This window comes from Ammodytes marinus, assembly GCF_949987685.1.
Source record: "Ammodytes marinus genome assembly, chromosome: 6".
Taxonomy (NCBI): domain Eukaryota; kingdom Metazoa; phylum Chordata; class Actinopteri; order Uranoscopiformes; family Ammodytidae; genus Ammodytes; species Ammodytes marinus.
Window position 1 is genome coordinate 10171848 of NC_137235.1, and position 22248 is coordinate 10194095.

Below are 22248 nucleotides of genomic sequence, written 5' to 3' on the forward strand. Positions count from 1 at the left end.
ATGTTACCATGAGATATTGTTCCCTTACCTACAGCAGAATTACTAATACACAATTCTTCAGGGGATAATAAATCCATTGCCAGATGTACAACGCTGCATCATTTAAAACCTTTCTTTGTTCAACTGACATTTCCTTCATCCTCATCTGAACCAAATCTGCCTCTAGTACAGTACAATAATGACAATAGCAGCCGCCTTAGAAACAGCCCCACTAACCTTCAGCAACAATGGGCTGTCAGGCTCATGTTTTATTCAGAAGATGAAGGCGCAAGGCCTGCAGGAAGCCAATTTCACCACCACAGCGAGAGGGCTGTTTGTATGTTTCTTTTTTTACACCAGACAAATGTCAGACACAAAATGAAGCTGTGGCTAGTTATCTTGTTTGTTTTTTCTCTCAATAATTCGGCACAGGACTACAGAATATAAACCTGCATCGTAGGTCTAGCTGTTTGCACATGAGATTAACGCAATCAAGTTTATGGCACTTCAGAGGCTTATCAGAGCTGCAGACCACTGTCTCATAATGAAAATTATGGGAGATTAAAAAAATTAAAAAATAAGAAAAAAGGAAAAGATCGGGAGGAAATAACAGGAAGATTGCACGGCAGACAGAGATGGAGCAGGAGTGAAGAGGCAGGGTTAGGAAAAAGAGGATCCTCTTTCCTGTTTACACAAATGGTCCGGGTCTGTGGAGGTTAGCATGAGAGAAATGTGACAGGCATGTTTGTTCAACATGTACAATCCGCTCTCCTTATTAGGCGGTTCACATGTCTCAGTGTGCAGCCGTTGTGTGTGTGTTCCAGCAGTCATAGTTTCCAGCTTGATGTAGCGACCCTCTCTTATTTCCTCTTAGCGTCACAGACAGCTGCCCAGAAGCGGCATACTCTGTCGCTATGGTGACAAGGATGCTGATTGCCCTCTGTGCCTGCCACACCTGTTTTTTCACCTTACATTACCGAACACATCTTTCGTGTTAGGGCATAATACCGAACAGGCCGGGGTTACCAACCGGCCAGAGCCGAGTTCTGTCACATCAAAGGTTTGAAATGTGCTGTTATTGCACCATGAATTATACGTAATGGCAGTTTTGTTGTGTGAACACTCAACTGTCTCAACGGAGCAGGATTTGTGTACCTATAGATCAATAAGATCCACAATGCCTTGGATGATTTTTTAGCATTAATAGTTTAACCTAATGGTTTTGAGCTGATAGTGTTAAAGTCCTGCTCAAACTAGCACAGTAAATGAGTTTGATTCACCGGATGTGGAGCAGTCAGCGGCTTTAGTTGTGGTGATGCCATATTTCATATGGTTTCCTATTTGTACAACAACAGGTACGAACAGGTTTGCTACCACACTTTGTCACCCAAAGACCACTGAAATGCCAACAATGTCAGGGTTGTTCTGCAAAATTAAATTAATCTGAATTTGTTTACAAAAAGCTTGCAAAGTGCAATACAGTGCTATGCTGAGAGTGTAAACACATCGTACAAAGTTAAAAGTATTAGTGTTTTACAATAATGGGCCATATAAATGTACACTCAAATATACATAATAAACAAAACATTAAGGGTCAATTTATAAATAACTTTATGTTAGTGTTATGGCCTTATACTGACAGGTGTTTCTGTTATTTTTGCCACCTCATTTATATCAATAAGAGAAGGCTAAATTAAAGAAACATCTCTCTGTAATACAGTTCAACAGAACAAAAACTAATATATTTCACTGCAGAAGCTTTAGACTGCGTGGTACAATGCAAAGGTCAACAGCAACTACTGAATGGCCCTTTGGTGATACTGTTTCGTCCACTGCTGTATCTAAGTTCAAGGCAAGCTTTCAATCTCATCCAATTTTTCCCCCTCCAATGGTGTTGATCCACTAACAAGCCTTCATTATATCATGCTCCATAGACGTACTGGTGCTATTTATGAAACCAGGGGTTCACAAAGTATAAGTAAAATAGCATTGGCAGACATAAAGCCAAAAGGTTATTTAAAAAAAAGAACTGCTCTGACACTAAAAACGTCAAAACAGTCTAAAGGGACTCTCTATTTTAGAGCAGGAAGGGGGAGAAATGAGGAAAAGGAAATGTACTGTGGATCACAAGACAACAATGGAGGAGAAGCACAACAAGTACTTGGGATTGATTTATCAAGGCGGGTGTGCACAGAGAGCAGAGACGGAGAGGGAAGGCCCAGTCAACAGCTGAATGACAGCCAGATCACCTCCCACTGCCGCCCATCTACGCCATAAAACACACAGATCCGGAGCATGAGAGCAAGTTGCGTGTGAGCAACAGAATGTGTCAGTAAGTGTGTGTGTGTGTGTGTGTGAGTGGCGAGGGGACTTGTGCAATGTTTTCAAGTCTGTCAATTGTGCTGTATGTGTTTGCGTGTGCATAAAACACATATGGAGTTGCTTATCGTCATCTGGCTTCCATTTTGGGCAGGACCTTGATTGCACTCATCAATGATTTCGACCCCCCGCTGTCCTCAATGCCATTAACGGGAAGACTGTGGCGGTTCTTACTCAATCTGGAGAGTGGTGATGAAGCTATAAACGTCTGGCTTGTGGTTCTGCACTTTTTAACCGATCCCCTTCCACCACCTCTCATAAATGCACACATTCTTCTATCTCAAAAGATGACATCACGGTCCCAGAGATACAGTATTTAACTCTGAGTGGATAGTGAGCCCTCCCTGTGTTCATGCCAATATTAACTGTCCACTGGTGCTTTTATAGTAGAACATGACATCCTGAGTAACTCTGGACGCTACCCACGAAGGGTCACAACATTATTTTGAAGGCTCTCAAGATTAACAGTGTACGAGGGGCCGACACTGACACATCCCCGAGACATTAATGTTTGATTTTTGTCAGACTTTCCTCCAAGCCTTTGCTTAAAACTAAAGAAAAAAATAAATAGACATCTTGTGCTTGTATATACAAATGAGTAAATTTACCTCGCTCCTTTGATGGTAGATATAAAACAATCTGGACCAGAACAGAGGAGGTCAAGAGTTCAAAAAGCTGTGCCTCTCTGCCGCTGTAAGAGGGTCACATGACTGCTCCACCAGCACTCAAAGCTTGTACTCCATTGAGCCAGCTCTCTAGTATCTGTTCACACATGCGACTAATGTTTCTCATTCCTTTTCTGCTATTCATTCATCTCTATCTGCACGTCACGCTGTTAGCTGAGTCTCTGTATTATTCACTTCCTCCTTCATCAAGCCACAGATGCTACCATGTTCCCTCCCCCCCCCCCCCCCCCATCACGTTTCTCATTCTCACTTCCAGGTAGGGGCCCACTGCCTTTCACTATTCTCACATTCCCAGACTATTTAGGTAGTAGGCCTACCCTGTCTTTCTCCCTCTCTAGTATATTTGTGCCATTCTTATCTAGAGAATGAGAGGCGAGTGAGGCGTATCACCAGCATCCCTTATCTTTATGCTGGGCCTTTTTTCATCCTCACCTGATAAATTCAGCAGAGAGCTTTGGCAGTTTCCCCACACGTCTAGTTTCACTGACTCTCCTCCGAGCAGGTTTTTTTTGGATATTAACAAGTTAAATGCTATGCAAAAAAAATAAAGTAAAAACACAGGGACACTCATTTGAAAGTCAAAGGCAATGGACGGGGGAAACGTTTTGGGCTTGCAGAATAAGATGAACAGTTAAAAAAAGAGCAGCTCCTCACAACTGCTGCGGTGTTATCAGTGAAGCATGCACACTATCGCAGCGCTCAAGGCCACAGGAGACACAGTTTAGGATACAGTTTCAATAACAGCGTGTAGCCTACAGTGTTATTAGCAGACTGTGGGCCAAGGCTTCAGATGTGCGATCCTTGAGGTTCGAGGCTCGCCCTAAAATGCAAAGCAGTGGTTGTCAAAACTTCCTTTGGATCGGTTTAAATCATGTGACTGACAGTGTTTGAATCTGTCTGCTGCTTCTTTCCAAACCCGCGGCTGGTTTGAACTGGTCCCAACCACAACATCCTCTGTTGCTCAGTTGTAAAAGTATATCCTGCACAGTGGTCCAATTACATCACCGGTCCTTTAACACCTTAAGGTTCTCAAGAAGCAATGTGTCCACTTTACTTTTGACTTTTTGTTTGTGTACTTTAACTATTGGGATATATGACTGGAAATACTCCACTCTAACATTTGTTATTTTCATTTTGTTTTTTAAGTTAATAAAGTTTCTGCTTGATGCATTTTATTTTCCTGCCTTTATTGTTCTTTTTACCATCGGTTTGTCTTTTTTGTTTTGTATGCTGCAGCTTCTGTGTTTTCATATTTTATCTCAATAGCAGATATCGTGTTGAAGAGCATTCACTGTGAGTATATTGCATTTAAAAGTGCAAACCAAATCAATCTATACAAACATTTATATACAATGTTGGCTTTATGCACAAGGGGCATTCTCATACTGAAAAAGGAGAGGCCAGAACCATGAAGAACAACTTCATACAACACAAAAGTGTATGTGACAGGAGTGTCCACACATACTTTTGACTACATAGAGTATGTTGAGTTCATGGTCAATGTGAGCTCAAACTTTATCTGACCTCTTTACAGCGCCCCCGTGTGGCTGAAATTGGATAATTGCACCATTTGGATCAGTGTGAAGTGAACTCTCACAGCACGGAAGACAAAAACAAAGCAAAACAAATACAAGATTTTTAAAGATTTTTTTAAATATTATTTTAATACTTTTCTTAAAAAAAGATGCTGTACTCCATAATCTGAACAAGATGAATCTTTTGACCTCAAAGCCTCACTCACCAACATACCAACAGGTTGTTCTGGGTAAAATAAATCAGAGAAAAATAGCAAAGGGGAAAAGAAAACAAACTCAAAAAATCATATATGAAAAGGAAGAAAAAAATTAATGAAATGTTGAAAAAAAAGAAGTGATTATAGAGTCCAAAACACTCACAGATCTCTGGGCCAACCTAAGGAAACCAGGAAAGACTCCTGCTTCCATAAAAACACAATGGCACACGACATTCCAAAACAATTACCATGGAAGATGAAAACATTTAAAAAATAAAAATCTAAAAAGACATTAAGATGACAAACAAGAAGCTATTCTAGAGACTGCAGAAGCTGTGAGGGAGATAGTGGTGGATGAGACGGCTAAGAAAGACTAAAAACATGTACATGATGAAAGGAAATCATAAAAAAAGAGAAGCACAGTAATTAACAGTTAAGTGCAGATGTTGAACAGATACAGAATGGTGGGGGCCAAGTGAAGTAGTGACATACAGTGATGTGTTGAACCGCTTCTTCAGACTATAACAGAGCAAACTGCTGCTTAACTTCAGATTTAATAGGGGATAAAAGAAAATTAAATAGCAATAAAAACATAGCCTTTAATGTAAAGTGAATAGAAGATGCATTTTACATGTAAAAAAATGTGAATGAACTTTCAGCACTCAATAGATTGGTTTTGGCATAGAGTCGAGAAAAAACAAAAAACCAACAGAAGGTATATGAGAGGATAAGACGGACGAAAAAACAATCCTCTCAATAGAATCATAAAAAAGTAGTTTTTTTCTTCTTTACAGTTAATTCTACAAAATCAAAACCAGAGCTAAGAGATAAACACAGAGACGAGCTTTGCTCCCCGAAATCCAAATCCCTCTCATGTTATTTTTCGTTGACTTTTTCATCGTATATAATATATATTCATGTATCTATTTATATATATAATATGTATAATTTGTAGGGTATGATTGCTAGTTTACAGGCCAGAGCGCTAAGGCAGAGGACACACTGAGATTTTTGAAAATCGTTTCTTCCTCGTTGCCCCCCACCTCCCCACACACACAGACCCCAGCATCACTGAAGCCTCTGACTCTCCGATTAGTGACTGAAGGGAGGAGGGATATCTTAGAAAAGATTGGGAATGTGCTGTTGCGTTCCCACTGTGTCCCGAGAAGACAATAAACGACTCTCAGATGACCGCTGAACCTGACAAACTAGACCACACCAGCCCACCCCTCCCATGTAAAATCCCATCTAAAAAAAAGAGAGACAAGCTTAAGAGGAGAAAAAAAAGCAAAAAAACACCAACTGATCTGTCCATTTGTTCACCAGTTACTTTTGAACCCCATTCTCTCCTCTCAGACGTTAGAGAAAAAGATTTTTCACTTAATTTCTTCAATAAATCCTCAGCTTCATCGCCATTATTATTTTTTCTATGTAAAAGTTCTGTCCCCCTCCTTCTCATTCCGACTTTCTTGTTATTTTTTCACTAAAAAGGGGGCCGTCTATCGGATTATTTCGCTGTCCGTTTTCAACGGGTCATCCATGAGACCAAGAACCAGCAACCGATAACACCAAGCCAGACACCAAAACGTATCTGAGGTTGGAGGCAAAGAGGGTTGCTTATTCCAATTTCACTTCCCCCCTCTCATACACATGACACAAGCCAGCTGTTTCAACTACTGAGAGAAAGGGACAGTTACTATCAAGTCTGTGTGTGCGTGTGTTTGTGTTTGTGTGTGTGTGTGTGTGTGTGTGTGTGTGTGTGTGTGTGTGTGTGTGTGTGTGTGTGTACATTTGTGTGAGCAGCAGCAACCGTGTGTATCAGAGCATTGTGGTTTATATGCATGTTTATAAATTTGCCTGTGTGTGTCTGTTAGGTCCTTCTCTCACTGCCATCATCTGCTTTGTTTACCCTCTCAGAACAGATTCTCTTCAAAAATAGCCATCAAGTCGCTCTGGAAGTTGATGTCAATGGTGTCGGCCGACTGCAGAGAAGAAGGAAGAGAGAGAGAGAACAACATTAGCATTAAAAGAAAAAGGAAAAAAAAGGAAAGAAAACGTGTGGTTTCTTTCGTAGCGGTTGTTGGTCACTTACTGCCTCTCTCCGGCGCCTCTCCTGCTCACGGCGGCGCGCCATCTCCCTCTGCTGGTCGAGAGCGTTCTGTGCAGCCAGGGAGGAGGAGGAGGGGGGCGGGGCCTGTGTCTGTGTGGGCGGGGGCTGAGGGGAGCGAGTGGGAGGGGTGGACGGCGGAGGTGTGGGAGCGAGTGGCGACGGCTGCTGCTGCTGCTGCTGCTGCTGCTGCTGCTGCTGCTGCTGGCGACGGCGGGTGTCCTCCTGCGGTCGACGGGTGGTCTGCTGCTCCACGGTGTCCTCGTCATCGCGGCTACTAAAATAACAACATATCCGCCAATTAACTTGGATTAAGGGGAAAACAGAATTCAACTCAACAGACACTGGAATTTATTAGAGTAAAATATTCAAGGTGATTAATTTATTAAATTATAAATTGGTCTGCATTTTGTGTTTCATTCTATACTGAAAAAAAAAAATAGCAAGCAATGGCTGCTTGGAAAGGAGACAAACCATAATTGACAGCCTGAAAAAAAAAAAGTGAAAAATAAAGATCTAAAAGCTGTTGATACAAATAAAAACACTGGTATGAAGTTGTTGACGTGCTTCCTTTGACACACTGCTCCATTTTCCTCCGACCTACCGCTGCTGCTGCTGCTGCTTTCCCTGCTCTCTCCGGGCCTGTTGAGCCTGTGCTTTCAGCTGTCTCTCTCTCTCCTCCTTCTCCCGGGCGACCCGTCTGAACTGTTCGAAGCTGTCGCTGGAGTTGCGCACGGAGGAGGCGGGTGTGGACTGGGACCTCTGAGCAAGGCTGGCCCACGAGCCCATGTTCTTTAACTTCACATGGATGAAGAGAAGGGGTTAGAAAAACATCACAATAAATATGTGGCTGTAAATTTGATAATGTGAGGACATTATCTTCTCATCTCACACTGCTACACACCTGTGTCTTCTTGGGAACAATAGGAGTTTTTGGCTCTTGCTTGATTTTGTTATCTTGCTGGGAGCAGGGTGGTGCTGGGGAGTCTGGGAGGCGAGAACCATCCATTGACTTCAGATCTAATCCTGAAGGAGACATGAATGAGGATTAATGATACATATGAACCTTAAATCCTTGGGCATGGGGTTGATAAGCAATACTCCCCGGCTACTAGGAATGACATGCTTATGACTGCAGGTAGCTTTTCCACCCATATCGATTTCATAATTAACATAGAAAGAGGACAGCGATTCTGCCATGTAAGATTCTTATGCATTGTGAACATTTGGGTCATTTATTTTTACTAAGTCAATGATACCTTCTGTAGTGGATTATTAAAGTGGATAAAACGCTTGCACTCACTGTGTTTGTTGTCGGCTTTGTGTGAGTCTTGACGCATGACAGGGCTGAAGGGCGATGGGGACAGAACTGGTGACTGGCAGGGCTTCTCTTCTTTGACCCCCCCCAGGTTGGACCTATGCTCCTACAGACCGACACAGGACATTAAGACACATGTGGCGTCATCAAGAAACAAGAAGCAAAAACTTAAAGCTAAATAAATAAATGCTTTCAGTATTAATACTGCAGAATTCAAATAAGAATATTTCTTTAGACTTGAGCTTCCTCAAAATACAAACATAGCACACACACACACACACACACTAAAGAAGTGGGTGGATCACTAACATGTTTCTTGGTCTGTGGGGGTGACTGCTGTCCCATTGTATGGAACGGAGGCATCTGGGGAGAGTGCATTATCAGTGGAGAAGGGCTCTCACGCAGACAACCTACAAAAGCAGAGAAAAAAAAAGGCCGTTAAGCTACACGGTACTTACTTACTATGTAAGTAAATGTCAAATTCACTATGTAGTGAATTCTAAAATATTAGTCAAGTGGTTTCCAAGCCAAAGGCTCAAGTTTAAGAATATAAAGGTATTTTTGACAGGAGTATTCGCACATTCAGCAAACTTGGATGCTGGTACGTTTTTTTTAGCACAGCAGCTTTTTTTTAATGAACCCTGCTGTTCCCATTATAATGGGGTTGATCAACATGTTTTTCGAGTGTAATAAAAGTTTAAGAAGCCTCAATTATTTCCACTGACTGTCGCAAATGCTTTCATTGTTGGTTTGGTTTATGGCTGGGCGGTTTTAATGGCCTAATATTCTTTCACTTTAATGTTAAATTATTATTTATTTTAAATTTTTTATTAAATGAATTATTATTATATTTATTAAATATCAGTGTAAGGGAAATACATTTTTTATTCTCCTCTGATCTCCTTTGCCTTTCTTCTCGGGTGCTTGGACCCCAGCTTGGGAACCACTGCCTTGACTGTATGCATATCTTACCTGTTGAGAAAGGTTCCGCCTTGCTGCGTGGCGATGGCTGCTGTTGTTGGTGTTGCTGCATCTGTTGTACCTTCTGCTGCAGTGCCACCCCTTTTTGCTGCTGTGGCGTCGACGTGTGCGTGTGAGGGAACGGCTGTCTCATGTGCGCGTGTCCAGAGCTGGGTCTCTGCGTTAGGACCGGGATGGACGTTGTGGCGGGCTGCCCGTGCAGGGATGGCCCCAGGTGGGAGGCGGCCTGCGCGGGGGAATGCGGGTGCATGTGTAGAGGCTGCGTGGCTGCGGGCCGAGTCTGGAGCGACTGCAGGAAGCTGTGGACCTGGCTGAGGGGCGTGATGTCAGAGCTGGGGGCCGGCGGCTCCTCATCGTCCTCCAGCAGGGCGATGGGAGGCTGGGCCGACAGGGTTCCCAAGATGCGGTGCGACGGAGGTGAAGGGACGAGTGGGCGGGGCACAGGCTGAGGGACAGGCAGTGGGAGCGAAGGAGGCAGCTGGGGCGTGGAGGAGGAGGGGGGCTGGGAAGGCAACGTGGACTGGGGAGGCTGGGCCATTTTTGGAGGAAGTGCCGCTGCTCTGTTGCTCGGTCTTGATGGTTGCTGGGGAAGAGCATTGTGGATCGCTGCCAAAAAACAAAACAAAAAAAGATGAGAAGGAATGGGAAAATGGCGCAAATGGAGAGATTGAAATACACTATTTTACTTTAATGAATCAATTAAGCAGAAAAACAGTCCATTGCTCGCAACCCAAAATACATGAATATTGTCATATTCATTGAATCTCTGTTGTAAATTTTTAGAAATGCCAAAGTGCAACTGAAAGGAACATACCTGGTGAAGGTATGATGGGATGTTGGTTTAGGAAAGGGTGCGTCTCGGAGGGTGTCTGGCCAGTGGGCGCGTTTACGTTGAGGAGGCCAGGTATGACGGGGGCCCCGGCACTATTGGCGGTGGGATTGGGCTCTGTGTTGGACTGTGTCAGGTGAGGGTTCATGAAGTGAGCCAGAGGATCAAACCCGGAGGCCAACAGCTGGGAGGATTCCAGAGACTGGACAGGGACGGGGACGGGGACAGGGACGAGGGGAGGGGGGACAAAGGATGGTTTGGACTGGATGACTTGGGGTGGAATCTGAGGCTGAGCAGCGACGGGGCCCGCTCCACTACTGAAGATCTGCTGGTGAGGTCTCTTGGGGTCTTTAATAGTCGAGGTCTTCTTCTGTTGCTTGGGAACCAGCCCTGGGAGACAAAGATATACAGGATATATGGAGGATGTACAAGGAAATATGACTGTGCTGAAGAGTTAAGGCTACTGTTTCTCAAAAATAATACATGCGACACAAAACTGTGACACAAAATGTTGTGCGTGTAACTTTACCATTCTCAGAGTCTTCGCTATCAGAGGAGTCGCTGCTGTCTGAAGATGAGGATCCCGTCTTCATCTTTGTCACATTTGTCATTTCCAGAGGCTTTTCTGCTGCAGCAAAACACATCCACAACAGTCAGACATTTACACACCTACATGACAGCATCTGAGTCACAAGACATCTAGTGAAGAAAACCTGCAGTGATTCCTCAGACTTAAAAAGGTGAAGTACATGCAATGAGCTACACTCAGTGACAATGCACCTGATGCCTTGTTAATAACAAGGCACATGGATATTAATTCTCATATCAATGGCTACCCTTAATCATCGTTTTATTGACAACAAGGGTTAATCGTTTTGTTGAAATGTTATAATCAGTCGCTCCAGTGTTGTCTAAAAGTTGTAATAGAGGAGTAACTAGTCAGCGGTTTTTAGTCATCAAGATGCTTCCTTGCTTAAATATTACGCAGCATTTAATAAAGAGCCGTATAACAAGCACTTTATAGGGAAATGCTATGACTTAGGGGACAATAGTTGTAAACACAAAAGTTGCATGTTGGTACTTAAAGATAGGTGTTGAGCGCATGCAGACTGCCTACCCGACGGCCTTTTTTTATTCTTCTTGAGGCAGCTGGAGACGTATTTCTCCAGCTCTCTCAGTGTGGAGGGCTTCAGCGTCTCGAAGTCGATCTCGATCTCGTCCGGGTTGGAGTTCTTCAGCGAAGGCTCGCGCGTTTGGATGATGTGCACGACGCGGCCCAGTTTGTCACCGGGCAACTTGTTGATGTCCAGGCTCAGCTGGCGCTTCTCCTCGTATGACATGGGCTTGCTCCTGTCAGTGGAAACACCCCCGAAAACATCTGGGGAGGAAAGCATGATGACACGTTTATATTGTTGGCCATTGTTGAAGGCAAAGCTCATGCTGAATGTGTCTGTTGTATGCATACCAATGTCATCCTCTGCTTCAAGAGAGGCCGAGGGTACGAGAGGGGTTGGCCCAGGCTGAGGGGGCACAGCTGGGCGGCTATTTTTAACTCCTTCTTTCTTACTGCGATTGACAAATGAAAAGATTAGCTCCAGTTCAAGCAGCTACAATGATCACTTATCGTATTACCTGTGTGACACCTACCCAGGCTTTTTCCTCTCCTTCTTTACGATGATTGGCTCCTTGCTGCTCTTGTTTTTCTTAGAAGTCTGAAGAATCACAGGGGGAGGGGGCGACACAGGTTCCTCGGGTCCCATCTTCTTCTTGTGCTTGTCTTTCTTCTTTTCCTTCTCCTTCTCCTTCTTCTCCTTCTCCTTCTCCCTCTCCCTCTCCCTCTCTTTCTCTTTCTTCTTGGGCTTGCTAGCTGGGGGCTGGGACAGTGCTGCCAGCTGTTCGTGGACAGCTTTCAGCTAGAGGACAACAAACACACACAAATGTGGCCTTAAGAGACGAAAAGACAGCAGCCTGCATATTTTGTTTCTCCGTGTTCCAGCATTCACCCTCGTTCGGTAAAAGCTGTTCTTCATGGCCCACCCACCTGTCGTGTCTCATAAGCCTCCCTCCCCCTTCATTTTCCATCCTCTAACCTGTTCCTGTAACTCAGCCAACCGGTGTTGTCTCTCGTGTTCTGAGTCTCCTCCCGAGGACTCCGATTCGGAGGAGCTGGAGCTGTCCTCTTCCGAGACAATGGAAGGAGGCGGAGCTTGTCGAGTGGAGGGGGCAGGGTGGAGGGCCGACGATGGGGTGGGGACAGGGGCGAGTTCCTCTGGCTCATCAGGCATTTTGGCAAAACGCATCTCAAACACGTCCTGTTGGGTCGGAGGATGGCAGGAGAAAGTGTGAACAATGCCAACAAATGTGTCAAAGAGCAAAAAGTGCAATGACAGAAATTGAATTTATGAAAGGATAGCCCCTTGAGATGCAGCATCTCAATTTCGAGGGGGCCCTACAGACATAAATACAAAATGATACAAGATGTACAGAAAAACTAAGTTACATAATACATAAACATTACACATGCATAAACACAAATACCTCTAATGTGCTCATCTAATAACACTGAGAAATGATAATTTTTCTGATTTGAAGGGTAAAACAATTAAACAGCTGAGTCATAGGTGTAAATGACTGTATCATCAGCATAGAGTTGAAAAGAAAAACTTAAACATACATGAGGTAGGTCGTTAATAACAATAGAATAAAGGAGTTGACCAAAAGTAGAACCTTGAGGAACTCCCTTTTCCTCAATCAAATAGTAAGATTGAAAACCATAAAAAGAAACACATTGACGTCTACTGTCAAAGTATGCATTCCATTTAGAGTCGAGTAAGTTGATTAAGACCAATAGAGTATATCTTGTAGAGGAGGTACAAGAGAGGTCAACCATATCAAAAGCCTTGGAATAATCTATGAAAATTGTGCCTGTGAGATAGGGATACAATAATGAGTTTCTCAAAATGTTTGGCTATGTAACAAATAATGGAAATTGGCCGATAGTTATTAACATCAGATGGGTCACCAGATTTGAAAAGTGGTTTTAAGTTTGGCGGATTCCCTTAAGGAAGGATTTGAACAGGGATAAATTACATGAACAAGGGGAGACATTATTATATACTACACATTTTTCTAAAAATACATTTGGAACATTCCCCTTTTAAAACTGAAAATAAGGACCTAAATGTAAGTGTTGCACATCCACATGGACATGTTGACCATGTTTCAGTATACTATACAGAAAATAGTCCATATCACATTTACTGGAACTGATTATTTGTGTATGTTTCATGTTTTGGCATTGTCACCACAAGGTCAGTTAAATGTTAAGATGTGGAGGTGTACAATTAAATTAAGAAACATTAGTTGATAAGACTTGTTACAATATGGCATTTTACTGTATTTGTTATGCATTTTGAGAAGTAAGGCAACACATTTAAAACAGTTGCTAACAACAATGTAAAAAAGACAACACAGTGATATTTGTGTTAATTGAGGCCATACTGAACAAACATCAGTGTTTCCCGCAGGATTTTTTTCAGCAGCGGTGGTGTAGTCCCCCGAACCCTCTAGGGGGGTCCGGGGGCATGCCCCCCCGTCCGAAAGTTTTTTGTACCCTTTAAATTTGAATGCATGAATCTGGTGCACTTTGAGAGGAGAATATGCACTTAAATCCCATTCAAGAAGTATTGTGTATTACTATAGATAGGATAATTGATGCTGACTCTTAAAACAAGTTTAACCCTAGCCCCTAAGCTATTTTTTAGATGTTTTGGTTCGCCTGGATTTATTCTCTTATCAAGCTTGCATTCATCACCCCTTTAACGCACAGCAGTCAAGCTATGAACATCATTTATTTGGGCCACAACCTGGACTATAAGAATATGTGTGCTGTAGTGATGTCGTTTGAATGTAGGAAATATCAATTAGACAGAGGTGTCAAACTCATTTTCACAAAGGGCCACTCTACGATATGATAATCACACTAAGGGCCAGACATGTAGTTTACCGACATGCCTTCTTTTTAATCCAAAAAGTAAAAACAACATACCTATGAATATATTGTAAACCAACTTGCGCACAGGGCAAATAGGCTAGGTTTTGTTTCAACATTTGGGGGTACAAATTATAGGTGGGGGGTATGGGAGCACCCCCCAGAAAATTTCATTTCCTGCATTCTGTTGAATAAAAAAATCAACCGATTTGTGCCTTTTCTAGAATCAATTTAGTGGAAATGTATTTTTTTTTTCTGTGAAGGAGAAGACAACATTCAGGTTCATTGAGAAAGCTATTATGGAAAATAATTTTTTTTAGGAATCATGACCCAGCACCGGTGTAAACTATTTATTTACATTGGTAATGAAAAAAAGCTAACGTTAGCTACATAACACATAACCAGATAATGTTAGCATTCATCCTTAGACACTTGACACAATCAAACATCAATATTAGCACGCTATTTAGCCACATAGATTGGCCTATTTAAAGCCCTTTAGAAAACTGACATCTTTTTCATTGATGCAAGTTCATCAATTAATGGCTTAAAATCCTGAGCTGTAGATATTTCAGCAGACATTCCTAGCGGTAAGCTGCGCGAGTGTCCACCCGTTGGGAGCGTGGGCGACGTGTGGATATGAGACAGGCTCCGAATGCAGCAACAAATAAATAAAATATATATATATATATTATATTATTATTATATTGTTTTTTAAACCTAAATTGATATGAAAATTATTTTTATAGCAGCGGCGGGAAAAATATAGCAACGGCGGCGCGCATCTAATTCCAAAACAATATCCATAAGTATACATAAATCTGCTTCTGTAATGATGGAAGATGGGCCCAGAGTTATATTGGATATTAAAATCAGTTCACCTCAGTTTTAAATGCCCTTGTTATTTTAGAATATAGTATATGTGCACAAATTATGCATATTCCTTATTCAATTGTGACTAAATACTATATGTATATAGAGTAAGAAAAACAGGAATCAAATGTAATTTACCTGCAATTTGCGTGCCATGCCAACCACATCGTGGTCTGGGGGATTGTACTTGTAACAGTTGGAGAACATCAACCGGACATCTGCTGCAAATTCTTGAGCGTCTCTGTACTGTCTGTTGTCCAGCTTTTTCTGATGGGGACAAACAAATGCATTGCCATTATCAACACATATCCAAACAAATTCTTGAAAAGGTTTTAAGTGAAACAAAGGCTATGTTTTTTTTTTTAAATGAAGGTAAGGTATTTATTTTATCCATTTTCTTTGTATCACTTATTGTATGGGTGGTTATTTTGTTAAATGAAAAAGGCTTATAATTTATGTAACGTACCAAAACCATCATTTTGGCATCTGTATCAAAACCCAGGTATTGGATACACCAAAATGTCCCACCAAAAGGTGTTGGACACCAACTCTACTAAAGTCACCTTGATGTTGCTGAGATCCATGGGGTGCTTGATGATGTCATGGTAGTCGTGGAGGCCAAGAGCTTTGGCATCAACGGGCTTGTAGAAGGGCCAGGCGTATGCGACATGTTTTTTGGACACCATCTCTTTGACGAGGCGTGCGCAGGAACGCAACTGCTCCTGCCGCTTCTGCGTACCTGTGCCTCCCGTCTCTAAAACGCCTCCCAGGTGATGCTGAGAGTCTGGCTGCAAAGCCTCTTTTTTGGGTTGTTTCGGAGGGCGATTGCTCTCTCGGCGCTGCCGAGTTTCAGCAGAGACAGGAGATGATTCACTGAGCTGGTCATTGGCTGTCGGTGTGGTGGTGTCCGCTTTCCTCTTCTGGCTCTTCCTTTGCTGTAGTAAATAACAGATCAGAGGTCAGAAAATGATCAGGTCACAAATCAGGTTGTGATCAATAAGAATGGCTGCTGACTTCGCCTTACCTTGATGAGGGCGGGGGAGCTCTGCAGCATTGGAGCCGGATGGAGGCCAGGGTGTGTCGGGGCCAGAGGGGGAACAGATGTCATGCCCTGGGCCATGACGTCAGGTGTTGAGAGGGGGAATGGAGGTCCAAGATGGGGTGCGTGGGAGGTGGGTGTGGGGGGTACGCGTGGGGGCAGGGGCAAGGGCAGGGACTGGACCAGAGGCAGGCTGGGAGGGCCTTGAGGGACAGGTACGTCATGGGTTTGTGGCGTTGTTGAGAAACCTTGTGTGTGTGGGGTGCTTGACGGGGAAGAAGAGTCTTGGCCTGAATCTGATTTGATCAGAGCTAGAAGATTGAATATAAACACAAGAAGACCACAAAGATTAAATCAAGGGAAAATACAGTGTGCATTCTATTCCAAACCTAATTCAAACCTGTTAGGACTGATCCTGAAAGGTTCAACAATGGTGAAGGACAAGCTTAACCAGTTTGACACAATCAAGACATGATTAAACAGTAAAGGTTTCATGCTAGGTTTTGTTGATCATGAGAGAGAACCAGTATAATAACTGTACATACAAGCTTGGCTTGCTAGGTAACTACCATTTACTCGTAACCACAGGCGACTCTTTGAACCTCGTAATCAGTGTCGCCAGATTCTACAAGAACAATCCTAACCTCTTCCATGCCGTTCACACATTTGCTATTGAAAGGAAGAGGAAGATTTTAGGTCAATATTATATCCTAAACTCATACCTGACTCTCGTCTGCCCCCTCGGCGTCCCTTGGTGACCACAGCAATTTCCGTCTCCTCCTGCGGCATCTCTGAGGATATCTTATGGAGAAAGACCTTTTCCAGGGCTTCTGCCATTAGAACAATATCATCCCCAGGCTAAACACACAAACACACGCACATGTTTAGATAAGCTCTCGGCACAGATGATTTCATTGAGTGGGATATTGTTCAAGGAAATCACAAATCACATCAACTAGAACTTGTGTGTCCATTGCCCTGACCTTGTTGTAGATGTAGCAGTTTGTGAACATTGTGTTGAAGTCTTGGATACACTCCTGGGCATTCCAGTAGTAGTTGTTCTCCAGACGTTTCCTAATGGTTCCCATGTCCATAGGAATCTTGATGATCTTATAGTAGTCCTTAAGGGATAAGGAGAGTAGGAAGAAGGTATTACATAAGTATATTGTCTGAACAAAAGTGAAGAATGTGAGAAAACTAAAACACAATGCACATTTGTGCTTTTTTTTATTTATTTTTTTTTCACTCTAATCCTCTTTAATCAGTCAGGAATACATGATAAATATCAGCCGAGTCATTTGTCACCTGTAGCAAACATAAAAGGTGCTGTAGTGTAGCACATTTAATTCTGGTGATATTCTACATTGTTCTTGTTACTAAAACATCCCATAAAAAGGACCAAATCCAACAATGCATTCATCCTGCTAGCAAGTATTATGTGCCAAATGAGGAAGCAAATCAACTGAAAAGTTTAACATGGCAGCTACTCTAACTGTGTATTTTGGAAACTGTTTTGGTGACTTACTGGCAAATTGAGTTTGATGGCATCTACAGGAGCCTGGAAGGGCCATGCAAAGTGGTGTTTCCATAATGTCTTCAACACCTCTTTCAGCAGGAACTGAAAAAGAGCACATTCAATAATCAATTGACTCCAGCAAGTCCAACCACCAGACACAGTCGGTAAACAAACAGGAATCTGCGTACCTGTAGCTGGTTGGTCTGTCGTTTGGGTCTGGAGGGGTTCCATGTTTCAGGGGTTGTAGAGTTGAAGGGGACAGGCGGCGGGGCGGAGGGAGGGTTCTGGCTGCTGCCTGCCTCCAGTCCGTCTCCCATCGTAGCGGTGGGTGGCAGTGGCTGAGCAGACAATTTAGGCAGATTGGAGCGGGCAGGGGCAGGCGGGACCGGGGGAACCCCCCTCAGGCCATTACACTCCTCACTCGACTCTCTGGAATGACAATCAACAAGAACATCATCAGCGCTGCCGATTAGGGTTTTCCCTTACTGTGCTTGTTAACAAAGTCAACTCAGATTGCACTTTTTCGGGATATTAACCACAGTCTGTGATGACTTTGACACGGAATGTGTGGGGAAGACAACTTTTAAAATGTAGAGTAGTTGTTTCATCTGTGGCATAGTACCGTAGCTGCTCCGACATGGCAATCAAATTTGTATCCATTTATACGGAATTGTCTCCGTTGTTGTAGTATTAAAAAAAGGGGAAAAAGGGTGATCAACCTCTCAGTTTAGAGGGGCAACCATATACATGCATTCCTGATGAATTTCAACCTGTTAGATGTCAAACTCTACGATTAAATATTGACTTATGGCTTAAAGGAGTCAGTGATGCCGAAGAACGCTTGTTGTCAAAATCGGTGAGTATCTACTCACGATCATCCTCACTGTCACCAACCTGTCTGTACAGTATCTGTGAGCTGAAACATTCTTAATACACAATTAGTTACATTGTTCATCTTTAAAGCCGATGCTGTATTATAATTTCACAATTTGTATTAAATGTCGGGTAATATGTCGGTATTGGTAGAACAATGTGGACATTTATCAATTTTAAATCAGATTCTATTACTGACCAATCAAAACCAAAAATAAGCCTGAACAGATGAACAGCTTCCAGAGATGTACAACCTTTCTATTACCTAAGTCTTCAATAGCAAATGTTTTCCTGGAGACTCACATGTTTGTTGCTTTGCAGCCGTGGTCTAATCCGATTGTGTGATCATATCTCAGTTTGTGAGGCGCTGATTTTCCCAAGGTAACACTGGAGATTTGTCAGTGTGGGGCAAGGAGACCACAAGACACAGATGGTAGGCTAAGTGTCACCACTGAGAGAGAGCAAAAGAAAGAGAGAAGAGATAAGAGGGATGCCTCATTAAAAATTGAGGGAAACATATGCAGTTTACACTAAAATACACTACCAGGCAAAAGTTTGGCCAAGCTGTGTCAACTGCGATCAGAGCCCATAACAAGCAAACAACCAATGCTATTTCAATACAAGAATGCCACCAACCCACCAAGTTTATTTGTAACGTTTGTTGGAATGGTTTGGTGCCTTGATGTCACCTGCATCTCTTTTTCATACCAGATCGGGTAAGCTGTGCATGTGTTTTTTAATTGCTTCTATGCAATATTTAAAGGGAAACGTTATCCATCTCATCACTTATGCCTCGTTTCCACCGAGTAAAGCGGGTCGGGTCGGGGCGGCTCAGAGCGGGACAGCTCACTTTTAAGAATCTCGGTGTTGTTTCCACCGCCGACCCTACCCTTACTGGTGGGGCGGGGTTTAGGCTGGACTGCGAGAACCGCCACCACAATGTGGGTCAAACTATCGGGCTGTGGAACAACTGTGGTCAAGCCAGCGGTCTCTCGTTTTTGCTTGGTCAAACCAGCCGCTTCTTTATTTATTCCCCCTGTGTTGTTGTGAGCACAGAGACGGCTCGGTGCAACTGATAGAGACAGTGAGCGAACAGCGTTGGCTGCGGCAGCTACGTGACATCGTAGCAGTGGGACACAGTGTAGCCAACTGATTAATTTAATGACGAGGAAAAACACCACACAATAAACAGCTCACATTTTTGCCAAAACACTCTCTTCACTCTAGCCGAGGTGACTACACACGGCGGAAATGATTCTTTCGACCAACTGTGGTCAAGCCAGCGGTCTCTCGTTTTTGCTTGGTCAAACCAGCCGCTTCTTTATTTATTCCCCCCGTGTTGTTGTGAGCGTGTATTTACTACTATCTATGGCGTAAACACACAGAGACGGCTCGGTGCAACTCATAGAGACAGTGAGCGAACAGTGCTGGCTGCGGCAGCTACGTGACTAGCAGTGGGACACAGTGTAACCAACTGATTAATTTATTGACGAGGAAAAGCACCACACAATTAACAGTGCTGTGCTCACATTTTCGCCAAAACACAAGACTCTCTTCACTCTTGCCGAGATGACTACACATGGCGGAAATTATTCTTTCGACCAATCAAATGACGGCAGTGTGTAGCTCTGCCTTTTCGGCACCCTTTCAGGCGGCTAGTACCCCAACGGAGGAGTACTAAGATTAGGAGCGGCTCAGAGCGGTTAGGTGCGCTTAAACCGTACCCTACCCAACTTTTGGCAAATGAAAAGCCAAACTACCCGGACCGAACTGCTCTACTCGGTGGAAACGAGGCATTACAGCCACAGACCCTTATGAATGGGTCTTAAGTTTGTAATGACAATCTACATGTATGCCCTCTAGGACTTTGTCCCTCCAAATTAAGTACAACAAAGACCACATGGCATGGTCCCTCTTAATGACAATATGAACTATATTATGTAGAATGCATTGGTAGGCTATATGTTATTTTCTTTATCCTCCAGGGAATATTCTTATTATGGGGGATATGCATGATGCCTATTTGACAGCATATGTCACCATGGTCTTCTGGATTCCCCTGCGGGACAATCTGTCTGTGCTGAAACTATGACAATAGCTTGTCCTTCGTCTGTCGTTTGGTGACGTTTTTGTCCCCCAATTACAGCTGAAAACCTTAATTGTCAAATCAAATAAATACACAATGCATGTCATCAGTTACAGGTCCGTAAATTTTTCAACTACATGTTAGTTAGGGCTCTCTTTCTTTCCTAAATAAAAACTAATAGAAACACTACCACACCAGATGATTTAATTGCTGTTGTCAACAAGTCCTTAAGGCATTAATCCCTGCCACAGGAATCTTGAGATGCACATTTTGAGGACTGTGCATAGCACACAGGAACAAAGTTCTTATTACACAATGTCAAATACTAATTTCTGAGCCCTTAAAAATGATAAGGTAAAATACCTGGATTTCAATAAAACGTTATAACACTCTTTTTTTTCGTATTCCGTAAAGAATATCAGCAGTACAAGAATGTGAAATCAGAATGGATTTTATTTAATGGCCATATTTAATAGTCTTGCTTTTTTTAACTGCTATACTATCTATGTCTATATATTTTCTTTATACTTCTATTGTTTGATATAATTTATCTCTAATTGGTATATTGATATGGGTGCATTTTTATCGTAAGCTACCATATCCTGAGCATCAATTGTTATCATATTTGTTTTTGTTTTCTAATAACAATATGCAATTTCGTGCATATAATAATGTACAGTTATAAATATACAGTTATAAATATACATGCGTCTAGTGGAGCGAATGAACGGAGATTGACACAGTTACACTAATTATTCTGCTAAATGTATCAGCCATTTTGCTACTATTGCTTATCACGTAAATGTGTTCTTCAGAATATTTACCGGTAACGTTATCTGAGGAAAGCTGAGTAGTTAACAAAGCTCACAAATTTCGTCATGCATCTCCAATACTGAGAAGAAAGACTCGATTTATTCCAAAACAACTTTGTAGGCTACTTCTAATTCTCCACGTCCAATGTGAGCAAGTGACAGCTCTGCACGTAAACGGCCTTTCAGAATACAATTTGGACGAGGTTGATATTCTCGAAATTACGTACGTCGGACAGTCTCGCACTTCACATGAGCTCCTCATGGAGCTTCTGCGCCACCGCGCGTAAACTACGCTGCCGAGAGGACGTAACTTATGTCACGAATACGGCCTGCGGGGCTACAAACAAACAGCCTAGCAGCTAACTGGCTAGCATGATACCGACCTGCAGCTAACATGCACACTGACAACACGCAGTGTGCAGTGCCAGGAAGTCGACCTTAACACGGGTATACAGAGAAGAAAGATACACACAAAATATAAGCAATAACACCAAATCACGCTAACTTAAAGGACAAAAAAGCATCTATCTCGTGTGCCCTAACCGGTGCAAGGCCTGCGAAGACAGCTCATGCCCTGCCTGCCTAAGTGCACACTGACAGCGTGCGAAATACGCCCCCCATGCCCGTTGTAAACGTTTTACCGGATCACTGGGGTTGTATACTTTCGTTTGATATATAAATGTCTTATACAAATTGGCGTGAAATGCTATTTTATTACCTTATTCGGTTGGTTGTCAGCGCTCGCAGACCTTCCTCGCCCCAAATCCAGAACAAACAGTCCCGTTCGACGTCGATGACGTCAGACGCACGGGGGCAGGCCAAAGGTACGTCAGCTCGAAATGTCACACACGACTCCACCCCCTCCCCCGGGGGAAATCATGCAACACCGTGCAATTGTTTCAGCAACACAAGAGGCTGGTGTTCATTTGATCCGTTTGTTAAATATCAAAGGAAATAACAGAGAAAATAAATCCATAAATGTTCATGTTTTTATGCCAAGTCGCTTTAAAGAAAGTGTTCAACATTTTAAATTTTTCCTGCCTCAAG

The 22248-nt window shown here is 42.9% G+C and overlaps 1 protein-coding gene across 4 annotated transcripts; it reads right to left on the reverse strand.

Moving 5' to 3' along the window:
• Window positions 1-4686: 4686 nt before the first annotated feature.
• Window positions 4687-21978, reverse strand: LOC307251947 (bromodomain-containing protein 4-like). Of its 4 annotated transcripts, none has more exons than XM_080029420.1 (22): window positions 21920-21977; window positions 18607-18754; window positions 17619-17859; window positions 17440-17532; window positions 16898-17035; window positions 16637-16772; window positions 15900-16225; window positions 15439-15810; window positions 15014-15142; window positions 12102-12323; window positions 11659-11924; window positions 11477-11577; window positions 11129-11389; window positions 10541-10636; window positions 9997-10401; window positions 9174-9788; window positions 8511-8611; window positions 8187-8307; window positions 7788-7909; window positions 7488-7681; window positions 6869-7160; window positions 4687-6758 (listed from the first exon to the last, which is right to left on the reverse strand). In XM_080029420.1, exons 3-22 carry the CDS (start codon window positions 17745-17747, stop codon window positions 6690-6692), a joined length of 4188 nt encoding a protein of 1395 aa, XP_079885546.1. In that variant the 5' UTR covers window positions 17748-17859; window positions 18607-18754; window positions 21920-21977; the 3' UTR covers window positions 4687-6689. The 4 variants fall into 4 exon arrangements, with proteins under 4 accessions (XP_079885546.1, XP_079885545.1, XP_079885543.1 ...); XM_080029419.1 differs by having other exon boundaries at window positions 10541-10639; XM_080029417.1 differs by having other exon boundaries at window positions 10541-10639; window positions 11129-11577.
• Between the last annotated feature and the right edge of the window lie 270 nt (window positions 21979-22248).